Below are 14,537 nucleotides of genomic sequence, written 5' to 3'. Positions count from 1 at the left end.
TTTGAAAAAGTAACCTTTTTATCTTGTCCTTAAAAAATATTATCATTATTATAAAAGTATGACAGGTTCTAAATGTGGCCTAATATGTGGAGAGGCCGTGGTGTTCCTGCAGTTATAAAGCAAGGAAATAGACTTCAAGCAAAAAGAACAAATTTTGTAAGGGCACTGACTCATGAAGTGTGAAGAATTCAAGGAAATGTCATTTGTTCAGGGAGGCTGGAGCAGTGAAAATGGATAGATAGTAGCAGAAGGTGAAGGTAACACATTAACCAGAACCCACATTATTAAAGGCCTGGTTTTCTTGCCAAGAAGTAATTTTTTTTTTTCTTAAGAGGGGAACCTTTCAGCCAGATCCGAATGCCTTAAGGGCTGATTCCAAGGCCAGAGTGCTGTTTAGGACATCTGCCATTCTATGAGTCTGCTGTGTATCCTGCTTCCCATGTTGGATCGTTCTCTCCCTTTTTTATTCTATCAGCTAGTATTAGCAGACACTAATCTTGTTTATGTATCCCTTTGACTCTTAGACCTATCATTATGATCTATTATGACCTGAAATTGATCACTTGGACTAGTGAGATGGCATTGGTACATGCCACCTTGATGGGATTGTGTTGGAATCCCCTGGCACATTTCTAACTCCACCACTTGGGGCAAGTCAGCTTGAGCATGTCGCAAATTGTATATCCCCTCCCTCTCTTATTCCCACTCTTATATTTAACAGAGATCACTTTTCAGTTAACTTTAAACACCCAAGAATAATTGTGTGTTAATTACATAGCTCAACCAATAGTATTAAGTAGAACAAAAAAATACTAAAACAGATAAAGTATTAAATTGTACATCAACAGTGATGACAAGGGCTGATCAAGTCACTGTTGCTCATAGTGTCCATTTCTTTTTTTTTTTTTTTTTTTTTTGACAGGCAAAGTGGACAGTGAGAAAGAGAGACAGAGAGAAAGGTCTTCCTTTTGCCGTTGGTTCACCCTCCAGTGGCCACCGCGGCCGGAGCGCTGTGGGCGGCGCACCGCGCTGATCCGAAGCCAGGAGCCAGGTGCTTCTCCTGGTCTCCCATGCGGGTGCAGGGCCCAAGGACTTGGGCCATCCTCCACTGCACTCCCGGGCCATAGCAGAGAGCTGGCCTGGAAGAGAGGCAACCGGGACAGAATCTGGCGCCCTGGCTGGGACATAGTGTCCATTTCACTTCACCAGGTTTCCTATTTGATGCTCGGTCAGTTGTCACCGATCAGGGAGAACATAAGATATTTGTCCCTCTGGGACTGGCTTATTTCACTCAGCATGATGTTTTCCAGATACCTCCATTTTGTTGCAAATGACCAGATTTCATTGTTTTTGACTGCTGTATAGTATTCTATAGAGTACATGTCCCATACTTTCTTTATCCAGTCTACTGTTGATGGGCATTTGGCTGAAGAGCCCATGAGAGTATTTTAGGCATGGAAAGCCAAGACACTCTGGAAAAAAAAAAAAAAGAAGAAGAAAAAACCTAAATGAAAGATCTCTGTGAGATCCCAGTGGAAAGAACGGGCCATCAAAGAAGGAGGTACCTTTCTCTGAATGGAGGAGAGAACTTCCACTTTGACTATGGCCTTGTAGAAATAAGATTAAAGTTGGCGAGCTCAGGGGGCTTCCATGGCCTTGGCAACTCATGACTAGAGCCTGGGGAGATTGCTGACGCCTTAAACAAGAGTGTCAATTTGTTAAGTCAACAACAGGAGTCACTGTGCACTTACTCCTCATGTAGGATCTCTGTCCTTAATGTGTAGTTCACTGTGAATTAATTATATGACTAGTGCTCAAACAGTATTTTGCACTTTGTGTTCTGTGTGGGGGCAAACTGATGAAATCTTTACTTAATATATACTAAATTGATCTTCTATATATAAAGAGAATTGAAAATGAATCTTGATGTAATGGAATGGGAAAGGAAGCGGGAGATGGGAGAGTTGCGGGTGGGAGGGGAGTTTGGGGGGTGGTAAAAGCCATTGTAATCCATAAACTATACTTTGGAAATTTATATCTACTAAATAGAAGTTAAAAAACAAAGAGGGGAACCTTTAATGTGTTTAAGCAACAGAGAGACAATTGAACAGGAATATTTAGAAGGAGACTCTTATAGGGAGCCCAAGAGATGTCTTCATCTAGATCTCAAGGTTCAAAATCACTCAGTGAGTTCAGTTGTCCCAATTTTCTTTTAATTAAATCACTTAGTAATGGTATCAGTTGAGGTTGAATGCTTCAGAGAATTTTATGAATAATCTTATTTAATTTGAGGATCTACACTATCCAGAATAAAAATGATGCAGGGTATCATTGGTATCATTATAAAAATATTTTTAGAATGTAATGATGCAAAAAAAAAACAGTGCTGTCTATTCCAGTAGAACTTGTCTCTAAGGAGCTTTGAGTGTTTTTTTTTTTTTTTTGACAGGCAGAGTGGACAGTGAGAGAGAGAGACAGAGAGAAAGGTCTTCCTTTTGCCGTTGGTTCACCCTCCAATGGCCGCCGCGGCCGGCACACCGCGCTGATCCGAACGCTGATCCGATGGCAGGAGCCAGGTGCTTCTCCTGGTCTCCCATGGGGTGCAGGGCCCAAGTACTTAGGCTATTCCCCACTGCACTCACAGGCCACAGCAGAGAGCTGGCCTGGAAGAGGGGCAACCGGGACAGAATCCGGCGCCCCGACCGGGACTAGAACCCGGTGTGCCGGCGCCGCTAGGCGGAGGATTAGCCTAGTGAGCCGCGGCGCCGGCTGAGTGCATTAAAAATTAATGTAAGGCCACGTTTTCTGTAGGAGGCAGAGAGACAAAATAACAAGCAGTATTCTCTCCCATCCGGCGCTGCCTCTATTTTCAGGCTGTTCTGATGTGCTACCACTTGCCCATTAGTCCCTTATTTTCAAGTACAGTGAGCCAACTGTGATTTTTCCCCAATATGCCAGACTGTTGTTGGCATGCCCCCCCCAGTCCATTCTATCTAGTAAATTCAGCTCCATTTTAAAGATTCAGGTCAAATGCCTTAAGTCTCTGTGAAGCCCTTTCTAATGTCTCAAGCAGTTAGTACTATTATATTCAGTGTGGTACAGGTAATAGACACACCCTTTCTTCTTAGATACCCTTTTTGCACCTTTTTTTCTAGTGCTATTTCCCATTTTAGATATTATTTCTTTTTCTTCTATTTTAATCCTGATTCTTTTTGTAAAAAATTATTATTTTTTTCATTTTATTTGAAAGGCAGAGACACAGAGAAAGAGACTTTCAAGCACAGAAACCTTTCATCTGCTGGTTCACTCCCCAAATGCCAGAGCAGCTGGGGCCAGGCACGGCCAAAGCCAGGAGCTTAGAATTCCATCCAGCTGCATCACCTGCAACCTTTCTGGATTCCTATTAGCAGGAAGTTGGAATAAAAAATAGAGCTGGGTCTTGCACTTAGGCACACTGATAGGGGGTATGGGTGTCCCAAACAGAAGTCTAAATCACTGCACCAAATGCCAGTCTTCTCCTGTTAGCTCCTTAAAGACAGATACTATTTATTTTGATGTGTTCTGGGCATATAGTTTGTGCTTTAGTGACTATGCTAAGCATGAAAACTGTAGCTACCTACTGCCATTTAAAAGCATGAAAAATTATGATCAACTTGTATTTCTTAATGCTGTTAATCAGGCCTCTTTTAGAAACACTAAAACATTGTGTATGTCACCTTCCCTTTCACCTGTCAAAGGTCCTATCCATACCATCTTGTCAATGTAATTGTTTTAAACCTTCTCTAGACATGTAGTGTACACTGTATCAAACTCTGTTAAAGACATTCTCATCACAGAATATGGTTGGCTTGCCATATCTCCAAGAAATGCTTTGAAAACAAAACAGCACGAAAATATTTAGTAAAGAGATCTAACCATATTTCTTTTACAATTAAGTTATAGTATTTAGGATACTGTTGCTTCAGGTTAAGAAACAAATAATTAGGAGCTAATTGATTATTTTACATAAATTACTAGATTACCCATGTGTCCTGGCTATGCATGTATACTTTTCCTATTGATTTTTTTGTGTGTATTATTTGTTACTTTGGGCCAAACAAAACAGGTGTTTTAACTCGGCTCCCCTTTAGCTTAAAAATTGGCTTCTTCACCTTGTACTTCATTTTGGGCAATGCAAGCAAGACAATTGTGTCAATAATCAACTAACCCTTAACTTGAATTTAAAAACGTTTCCACTGCTAAGAATTATATAGCAGAATAAACCACATCTTTGTAGTAAAACACTCTACTCTTAAGTTTCTTTTTCCTTAACACCTAAAGAGCCATCATCATTATTCAAAGTAAAAGTAGATTAGAATTTTGTGCTTATAAATGATGTCCCAGCCACAACAATACAGGATTAAAATAGAAAGTAGAATCTGATTTTTAAATTAATATCACAGGGTAGGAGTCATAGCACAGCAAGTTAAGCCACCACTTGGTATTTCCATATCTCATATCAGAGTGATGGTTGGAGTCTGCTTCCCATGTAGCTTCAGGCTAATGCATCTGGGAAGACAGCGAATGATGGCCCAAATATTTGGGCCCCTGCCAACTATTTGGGAGACCCAGATGCAGTTTCTGGCTTTGGAACTGCATCCCTGGTTTGTTGAGGGCATTCGGGGAGTGAAACGGCAAATGGAAGATCTCTCTCTTTCTCTGTCTCTTTTTTTCTCTCTGTCATTCTACCTTTCAAGTGAATTAATACATTTTTAAAAAAGTTCTTAACAAGTAAATTAATAACATATCCCAAAATACCACTTTTTTGCCTTGAATATATTTAAGATCCTGCTCATGTTTCCAGAAGCTTCAGGGAATGCTGTACTACAAGCAGTTTTTCCACGAAGCATCTGGGCATGTTGCTGACTTATTTTTAGCTCAATCTCCATGAATATTATGTGCAATTTAATAGTCCCTCCACTGAAACACAACCCTGAAAAATGCCTCTTTGCCTTCAACCTTGATTTTAGCATGGATTGTTTTATATTCAATGATGCAGTCTTAACCAGAAAGCAGATCTTTATCAACATTTGCTTTTGAAGCAAACCCAAGGATGTTAGGTTAATTCCAAATTTCGAATAGAAATATGATATAGAATTTGGTATTTTAAATGTTCCATTTAATAAATTTTCTTTTCCTGTTTTCTTGTTCTTAGCAAAATGATAATTCCTTTCAACTTTCTTTATGAAAATCCTTTGGTTGGGAACTGTTAAGAAATCTACAAACAGAGTAAAGAGAGAGATGTCTGTGCTCCTCCCTTATATCATGGTGGCTCCATTTAATAGCAGCATTTATGACTCTGGCTCTCCAAAAAACCTCAAAGTGCTTTTGTTTTTTTGTCTTATGCCTCCCCTTCCTCCTTCTTTTCTTTGTTGTCTTTCCTCCTCTAAATCTAAACTTTACCACCATAAAAATCATAAGGTTTGTTAGCATGCCTAGAGGGATGGGTAGATGAAATTAGTTGGAAGGTATGAAGGCATTCACTGTAAGATTCTCTCAATTGTGTTCTCTGTTTAAAAACTGTAGATATAAACTCTTAGGAGTTATGATCCATGAGGTTGGGATGATAGAGTCTTTTCTCTCTGTTTAAACTTTTTACAATTACATCATTAGAGAAAAATGAAGGCAATTCTTTGAAAAGCCACATGAAACAATCCTCACAAATGAAGCCACCAGACTATTGACTTAAATACTTTTCATTTTTGAAATTCACACCAAGCCATAGTAAATAATAAAGAATGTGGGAGCCTGTGTTATAACTCAGTGGATAAAGCTGCCTCTTGTGACATCAGCATCCCATATGGGAACAAGTTGAGTACCAGCCACTCCACTTGCGATCCAGCTCCCTGCTAATGTACCTGAAAAAGCAGCAGAAGGTAGCCCAAGTGCTTGGGCCCCTGCCACCCACATGGGAGACCCAGATGGAATTCTGGGCTCCTGTTTTTGGCCAGGTCATGCCATTAGGGCCATTTGGGGAGTGAGATGGGAGATCTCTCTCTCTCTCGCTCTGTAACTCTGCGTTTCAAATAAATAAATAAAATCATTTTTAAAAAATTGTGTTCAAAGACAGCTGTATGATGATGACCACATTATAGTAGGAAATTGGTTATAAAAATTATGATATATAGTAAATAGAATCTTATGCAGTCATTTAAATAAATAAAACAAATTTACTGACATGGGAAGATATTTGTAATATAAGATTTTATATACTAGAAAATCAAGTATTTCATGTTATTTCTGAAAATAAATATATATAAATGTTACCTTTGATTTATGAAATTATGAATTTTGTCTCATAGATATTTTTCATTCACATTTCCTATTTTGTCCCTAACATAAAAATTTTCCAGTGTTTTAAATTTAATTTAGTAATGTGAAAGAAGAAAAACAGGAAAGACAAAATAAAAATAGACAGAAATCTTGGTAACTTTAAATAGTTTCTAATCACACCAAAAATTATCTGAGTTTTCCCTTTTATCTATATTATTGAAATCTACTCTCATTTTCTTAATCTTGCTCTTGTAAAGAATGCACTTGAGATATGTAAGTTCATTCATTCTTCTGAAGATATTTTTGTGGACTTGACTTGTGGCTTTGGAAAAGGAAGTTAAGAAGTTTTCTTGCTGCTGGGCCCAAGGCATTTCATTCTTGGAAATGCCCTATCTTTAATCTCTAATTGCATTAAATTTCATGTCTGACTCATGAAGAAAGGAAACTTCAAAGCAATAAAAGGGAAAATCCAATTTCTCTCTAAATTCAATAACTACTGATGTATTTTAGACATTGTTACATCTATGTTGCAAGGTTTCCAAGTATCCTACCCAGAAGCATTAAGAGTTAAAGGATGTGCCAGATAAATAATAAAAATGTTTTCATTGATTGTAGATCTTTGTGTAGGGAGATTTTAGCAATATGTTGAAATTAGGTAATCCTTGCAACATATATCTGGGAAGGATATAGTGAAAAGATGATTACTGTTGTTTCTTCCATCCAGCCATAACTTATTGACACATTATTTATACTTCTTAATTTAAGGTTTCAATTATTGTTTACATTCTTTAAAAGACTTTTTTTTCATAGCTTTTCTTTCAATAATTATGGATAGGAATAAAAGTAAAACAAGTGAAAATAGAGTTCATCTCTGGGTTCCAGTCCTCTCTTAGCTGATAATATGAAATTTATAGTTCATTATTTTATGTACTTGTGTGTGTCTTTATGAAGGATCCTCAAAGTGTTGATGGAAAATACACATTATGAAAGATTGCCTGTGTTTCAAAATTTCTTGCATCAAAGTAAACTAATAATTCCATTTTACATAAACTTTTATTTTACACAAACTTTTAAAGTATGTACGTGTATTCACTTCTCTTGTATGGTGGTAGTCTATAATGAATGTGTTTTCGTAGTCCTTCACAATACATAATATTCCCTTCATCTCTTCTCTTTCACAGGTAAGATGTCCAGTGATCGAGCTTTGAGGAAGCAGCAGCAGTTAAACAACCTAGTTTATGTGGTGATAAATCAGGCCAAGCCTGGTGACAGGATTGTGGATTTCTGCAGTGGCGGGGTATTATGTCTCTCCTTTTATCCTTTTTTAGCCTTTCTAAGACTGTGTGACTTTTCTATATTACATTCAAGGTTATGTTTTTATTAGGCAAGATTGTTGTCTCAAAATGAGCAAAAGCCTTTGGGACTAAAAAATTAACCTGTTTCCTTTATGGACTTTTTCAGGGCCATGTTGGAATTGTCCTTGCTCATATGCTGCCATCATGCCAGGTAAAATCTGAATAATAGATAAAAGGAGACATTTTAGCTAAATGCAGTTCATCCAGCCAAGCCTTGTTTATTCCTGCCCGTCATGTTCCTAACCATTCTTCCAAGTTAAATATTCACCCATGTTCAATGTAGAGGCATTTGCATTTTTCTTTGAAGCAAACTTCTAAAAATCAGAAGTACAAAGTAGGACCACTGCACTGCTTTGAAAATTTTTTAAAGTTTTATATTTAAGTAGTTGTTAAAACAAATAACTATTCCATTGTTAGATAAATTAATTTTAATTAAGCTAGTTTTCAACACAATTTTAACTAAAAAGGCTAGATTTTGAAACTTAGTGAGCATGTTCTTTTGATATCCTGATTTTAATCCGTTGCGTCCAAATTGTAGCAACAATAACAAAAGCATTAAAAAAAGAAAAATACCTGTCATACTGATCCATCCAAGTCTTTTGTTTCCTTATTCTCAGTAAGACATTGTCCATATGAATGTTTATTGTTGCAAACAACCGTTTTAGACTCCTGCTTTCACTATATTATAATCATAATTTTTTCCTATTGCTAAGCTTTATATGTCATGATATTTAATGACTATATGTTTTAAGTAAAGGTATCACAATTTATGCAGTCATTGCTTCTGTTTGTTAGAAGTCTGTGCTGTTTTTAATCTTCTGCCATACTAAATCAGTTCCTTACAGAGGTCATCTTTTAACATAAAATTCTGGAGGGAAAGTCTTTTTTTTCTTTTTGTTTACTAATTTAACTGGAGCAGAGTATTTCTGAGCTCTGTGGAAGGTACACACTAATTACAGTGAATACTTCTAGAAGAAAAAAAAAGCCCAATAGACTGATCATAATGATATGTAACAGAGTGACTGAGGTTGCACATTGTTCTTCTCATTGAGAATCAAGAGCAAAATGACTAGGGAATCCTGAGAGAAGAGGCAAGTGTCTGTTTTATTATTAAGGAAAGCAACAATTTTGTGATTGAGCAAGAGGAAGAGAACTCATATAGAAGAATCCTGGAGAAGCAATGTTAAGGACCTTCGTGTGTGTGTTTCTCTCTACCTGAAATATGATTCCATTTCCCCAGCTAATTTTCTTTAATTTTTCAAGCCCCAGTTAATATGTTACTTCCACATAAAGACCTTAGTCATCAAATTTAAGTGCTCCTGTTAAAAATTGTTTTTCATTAAACACTTAGCACAGTATTATTATTGCCTGTTTCATTTATATTACTATGCTTACGCTTTACTATAGTAAGCTTCAGCAGTGTAAGAACCTTGTTCATCCAGGTTATCTTGCATACTTCCTGGCACAGCATAGAGAATCAATCTACTATGTTCTACATTATTGAAATGATGAAACAAAGTAATAATGCTTTGCCTTAGCATCTGAATTATGTTACTGAATATACAATTGTTTCCTGGGTAAAATCTAGGTTATATTAATAGAAAACAAGGAATTATCATTAATTCGTGCTAAGAAGAGAAGTGACGATCTAGGTTTAAGCAACATTTGGTTCATTCAAGCAAATATGGAGTATTTTACAGGGATGTTTAATATTGGGGTAAGTATTAAGCAATTTCTATTTCTTTAATTACCTCATAAGAACAATTATATGTCATAGCATAAATAAAGGAGATAATTTTATTTCCTAAACAAATAATTCTATGTAACCGTCTATGCTTAGACTATATATGAATTATAACATATTGATTTTTTAAAATTTATTTATTTATTTGAAAGGCAGAGTTACAGATAGGCAAAGGCAGAGAGAGAGAGAGAGTGAAGTCTTCCATCCACTGGTTCACTTCCCAGATGGCCACAATGGCTGGAGCTGCACCAATTGGAAGGCAGGAGCCAGGAGCTTCTTCCAGGTCTCCCACATGGGTGCAGGGGTCCAAGGACTTGGGCCATCTTCCACTGCTTTCCCAGGCCTTAGCAGAGAGCTGGATTGGAAGTAGAGCAGCCAGGACTCAAACTGGTGTCCACATGGGATGCTGGCATTGCATGAGGTGGCTTTACCCGCTGCACCACAGTGCCAGTCCCTTAATGTTGTTTTATTCATAGCACTTCATCATTGCATGATAGAGATAGCATTTGTTTCTTCTACCAGATAAGAACTTTATTTTATTCACTTTATTCACTATAGAACTTGTAGTGGGGCTGGCACTGTGGCATAGCAGGTAAAGCCGCCGCCTGCAGTGCCGGCATCCCATATGGGCGCCAGTCTAAGTTGCCTAGAACAATGTTTAACACATAACAAACATTTAAAGATACTTTTAATTGAATCATGAATTCTAATAAAGGTGATTTGCCATGGTTCATTCTGCATTTTTAGAAGAAAACAGAAAGGGTGGGTGTTTTGCCTAGCAGTTAAGATGCCAGATAGGATGCCTGTTTCCCACACTGGAATATTTGGGTTTAAGCCCTGGCTCTAGCTTCTAACTCTAGCTTCCTGCTGATGCAGGCCCTGGGAGGTAGTGATGATGGCTCAAGTAGTTGGATTCCTGTCACCCATGGAGGAGAACTGGATTGCATTCCTAGGTCCTGGCTTTGACCCCAGCCAAGCCCTAACCATTGCAGGCATTTGGACAGTGAACCACTTTCTGGGTAGGAGCTCTCTGTCTCTCAAATAAAAATAAATTTTTAAAAAGTTTTTTAAAAGAAGACAAAGAAAACAATAAAGAAGATAAAGAAAAGAAAAAATAGCTCCTTCGTTATCTCTAAATACTGGAGTTGCCCTGAGATATTATTTCTTTAGCTGAGATTTGATATTAACATGCATTTTAGCTCCCGAGTGACAGCAGGTCACTTGGGAAAAATAACTTATGATTCTACTATTATGAGATAAATGCTGTCAAAAACTTTTGGGCTTTATTTATGCATACATACAAATGTATGTTTATGCATATAGTAACTTTATTGAGACCATATTAAATAGATCCTACTTGAGCTGATCATTGTTATAATCTTTTCTCTATTTATTAACATGTTTTTTCTTGTTATGATGGGTATTTTAGTTATTTTGAAAATTTGGATATATTTACCAAATCACGTTGCAGGAAGGTTTTACTAACATTGTTCCCAACTGTGTTTGTTCACTTAAGCATGGGCTTATCTTTTTCCCAACTTCAGAAGCTCAGACCTTTTTTGTTCTTGTGATTTTTTCCAGCAAAGTTCATTCCTTAAATACTGAGTAATGTCAATTTGGGGTAGTGGTGAGGAGTGCGGATTACTGTTATTTTCTTTCAATATAGAATGTATGCAATTTGTTTCTTTTATAGACATGATCTATAGTGATTATCTCAAATCAATCCTATTCACAGAGTAGAAAACTGTTAATAAAGCAGCTGCTAATAAGGAAATTCAGGAAAATATAGACGTTTCATCCAGAAAATGAAAAATAAAACATCTATATGCAACTTTAATTTCATATAAATGTTGAGGTAAAGTTAGAGCCCATCCCAAGAAACAAGGGAGTAAGCAGATCTCCATGTTACCAGTATACCAAGTAGGATGTTTAAGGCCATAAGACATGATGCCCATTTGCTCACCTCTCATCACACGAAGTCCCAACCTATTCACCATGCCTGCGTGCCCTTTGTGATATAGGTGCTATTGCTCTGGAATATTCTTGTGACTTCCAAGTTCATAAGTCACGAGCAACTACAAATGTGTGTGTCTTTTTGGAAGCAATATTTTTCTCTACATTTCATAATAATTCAACCATAATAGCTTTTTCCCCCTTCCATAATTACCTTTGTCAAGGTATATATTAAATGAATTAATATTATTAGAAAGTTAAGGCAAAATTAAATTCACTTTCAAGAAAATAATTTGTCTGGGAGGGTAATTGAAGTATAATCACTAGATAAATCAGACTAAATGCATCAGCGGCCTTAACTCTAGTGTTAAATAGATTCCAGGAAAAATAGTGTGGCTGGGGAGGAAATCAGAGTAACCAGGTATTGGAAATGCATTAAAACTATATTTATCCATGATTTTGTGATATTTCAATAAGGGCTTAGTTTGTATTTATCTTCCCTTAGTAAATGCTTTTTGTCTTTGACTATTTTTCTTTAGGTCTAAATAGTAATGATATTAAATAAGATATTAAAGAGAGCACCTTAAAATTTTAAATATTTTCATTTCTTTCACCAAAATTTAAAGATGAAGTATTAAATGAAAGATAAAGTGTTTGACATCAATGGAAAAACAATAAAGACAAAAAAATACAAACTGCAAAAAAACTTTTTTAAATTAGAGATTTAGTCTTAGAATCTAATACTTTAGTAATGCAAAGATCAGAAGGAGAAAAAATGGTAGAGATGAAAATATCAAAGAAGTAATATAAGAACTATGCTAATTAATGAAGGATGTAGTTCTCTTATTTTAAAAGTTACTGGCTTCGGATCAGTGCAGTGCGCCGGTTGCAGCGGCCATTGCAGGGTGAACCAACGGTAAAGGAAGACCTTTCTCTCTGACTCTCTCTCTCACTGTCCACTCTGCCTGTCAAAAAAAAAAAAAAAAAAAGTTCACTTGAATGATATGACTTAAACCGAGGCACATTGTGATTTTTCAGAAAACCAAGAATGACAAGAAGTTCCTAATGCTTCCCACAGAAAAGGATGGATGGGTTGGAAGTAGGTCATATACAATAATTTAGAATCAAAATGCCATCACACTTCATAATACTAACAAGGAAAGCATTTTACTCGCATTATTTGAAAAGGAGAAAAAAAGATCTTCTATCTGTTCATTCACTCCCACGTGCCAGCAACAGCCAGGATTGAAGCCAGGCTGAAGCCAGGAGCTAGGAACTCAATCCAAGTCTCCCACATGGATGGCAGGAATCCAAGTATTTAAACTATCATCCATTTTTTTAGGTAGTACATTAGCAGGAAGCTGGAATCAGAAGTGGAGCTGGGACTTAAACCCAGGCACTCCAGTATGGAACACAGGTATCCCAAATGATGTCTTAACCTCTATGCCGAACACTCACCCCTAAATACCTTCAAAATTTGAACAAAATTTCCAATGTAAAATTCTATACCTAGTCAACCCATTAATCAAGTATGAAAATAAAGAAAATTTCCAGGTATGCAAGCCATCAGGGAAATGTATGTTATAAATACCCCTTTTCAGCAAGTTACTGGAATATGAACTTCACTAAAACAAGAAAAACAATAAGAAAAAGAAATAAGTGTGTTCTGTCTATACAGGAAAGGGGTGAAGAGAATTCTTAGTATGATGGCCAAGGGAAATCTCAGAACAAGAGCTGCGAAAGTCCAGAAAGTCTGGGAAAGATGCCTTAGGGAAAGAAAAATGGGCTGACTGGCCAGCGCCGCGGCTCACTAGGCTAATCCTCCGCCTGCGGCGCCGGTACCCCTGGGTTCTAGTCCCGGTTGGGGCACTGGATTCTGTCCTGATTGCTCCTCTTCCAGTCCAGCTCTTTGCTGTGGCCCGGGAAGGCAGTGGAGGATGGCCCAGGTTCTTGGGCCCTGCACCTGCATAGGAGACCAGGAGGAAGCACTTGGGTTCCTGGCTTTGGATCGGCGCAGCGCACCGGCCACAACGTGCCAGCCGTAGTGGCCAGGAAGACCTTTCTCTCTCTCTCTTTCACTGTCTAACTCTGCCTGTCAAAAAAAAAAAAAAAAAAAAAAAAGGAAAAGAAAAGTGGGCTAACCAATTATTTGAAAGCTTGCATACAGTGGAAAATTGTATTGTAGTGTCTTTACAGAGCTATTGGGAAGGGAAAGGCTGGATATTAAAAAAAAAAAAAATTGTGTATTGTGCACTACACTTAGCAGAGAACAGTACATTCCAAGGCACTGAAACAGGATGGAACAAAAAAGGAAGAGATTGTATGAATATGCAAAATGAAAACAAAAATGCTCATTTCTCATAACAGAAAGCCAATACGTAATGTCTAATCAAGAGATAGCAATATACATTTACTATGTGGAAAAACAGATTTTAGAAAGGAAAACCAATATGTAGTCAGATTTTGTGTCTGGAACAAGGATCTCTTTTTAAAATTACATGCCTTTTAGCATTAGCTATTTTATTTTTTTTCCTCCCCAAAGAAACCTTTTATTTAAGGAATACAGACTTCATGCATTTCATAAGTAAAACTTTAGGAATACAGTGATTCTTCCCACCATACCCTCCCTCCTACCCACTATCCCACCCGTCCTCTTCCTCTTTATCCTATTACCAGTCCCATTCTCCACTAAGATCCATTTTCAATTAACTTTATATACAGAAGACCAACTCTATACTAAGTAAAGAGTTCAACAATTTGCATGGGAAAAAAAATGAAAAATAAAAATTTAAAAAAATAGCATTGGCTACTTTAAAGTTGGTTGTCAGGACAGGCATTTTGGCACAGTGGATTAAGCTGCCACTTGGGACTCCCACATCCCATATCAGACTGCCTGGGATCATTTAGCTCCAGTTTCCACTAATACATCCTGGGAGGCAACAGATAATGGCTTAAGTGCTTGAGTACCTGTAACCCATATGGGAGAGCTATATAGAGTTCTGCGCCCTTGGCCTCATCCTGGCAGCTCTGGCTGTTTGGATATTTGCAGTATAACCCAAAGATGAAATATCTGTCTCCAACCTCTGCTCCCCCATCACTTTACCTGCCATGTAAATGAAAATAAATAAACTAAATAAATAAAAATATAAATCCCATAACCTATAGTATTGCAT

The 14,537-nt window shown here is 37.2% G+C and overlaps 1 protein-coding gene across 2 annotated transcripts in view; it reads left to right on the top strand.

Moving 5' to 3' along the window:
- The window catches only part of GSTCD (glutathione S-transferase C-terminal domain containing), a 142,196-nt gene that overhangs the window by 111,400 nt on the left and 16,259 nt on the right, over nt 1–14,537 (top strand). For both annotated transcript variants that reach the window (XM_008267531.5, XM_089302986.1), the window contains 3 exons: nt 7,494–7,609; nt 7,774–7,818; nt 9,256–9,384. In XM_008267531.5, the coding sequence (XP_008265753.3) occupies nt 7,494–7,609; nt 7,774–7,818; nt 9,256–9,384 (290 nt within the window). The remainder of the gene's footprint in view (nt 1–7,493; nt 7,610–7,773; nt 7,819–9,255; nt 9,385–14,537) is intronic.

The sequence above is a fragment of the Oryctolagus cuniculus genome, chromosome 8, assembly GCF_051225735.1.
Source record: "Oryctolagus cuniculus isolate XC-2025 breed Fujian yellow rabbit chromosome 8, ASM5122573v1, whole genome shotgun sequence".
Classification (NCBI taxonomy): Eukaryota; Metazoa; Chordata; class Mammalia; order Lagomorpha; family Leporidae; genus Oryctolagus; species Oryctolagus cuniculus.
Note: the sequence above shows the minus strand (reverse complement) of the source record. Positions and strands in the feature narration are given on the sequence as shown.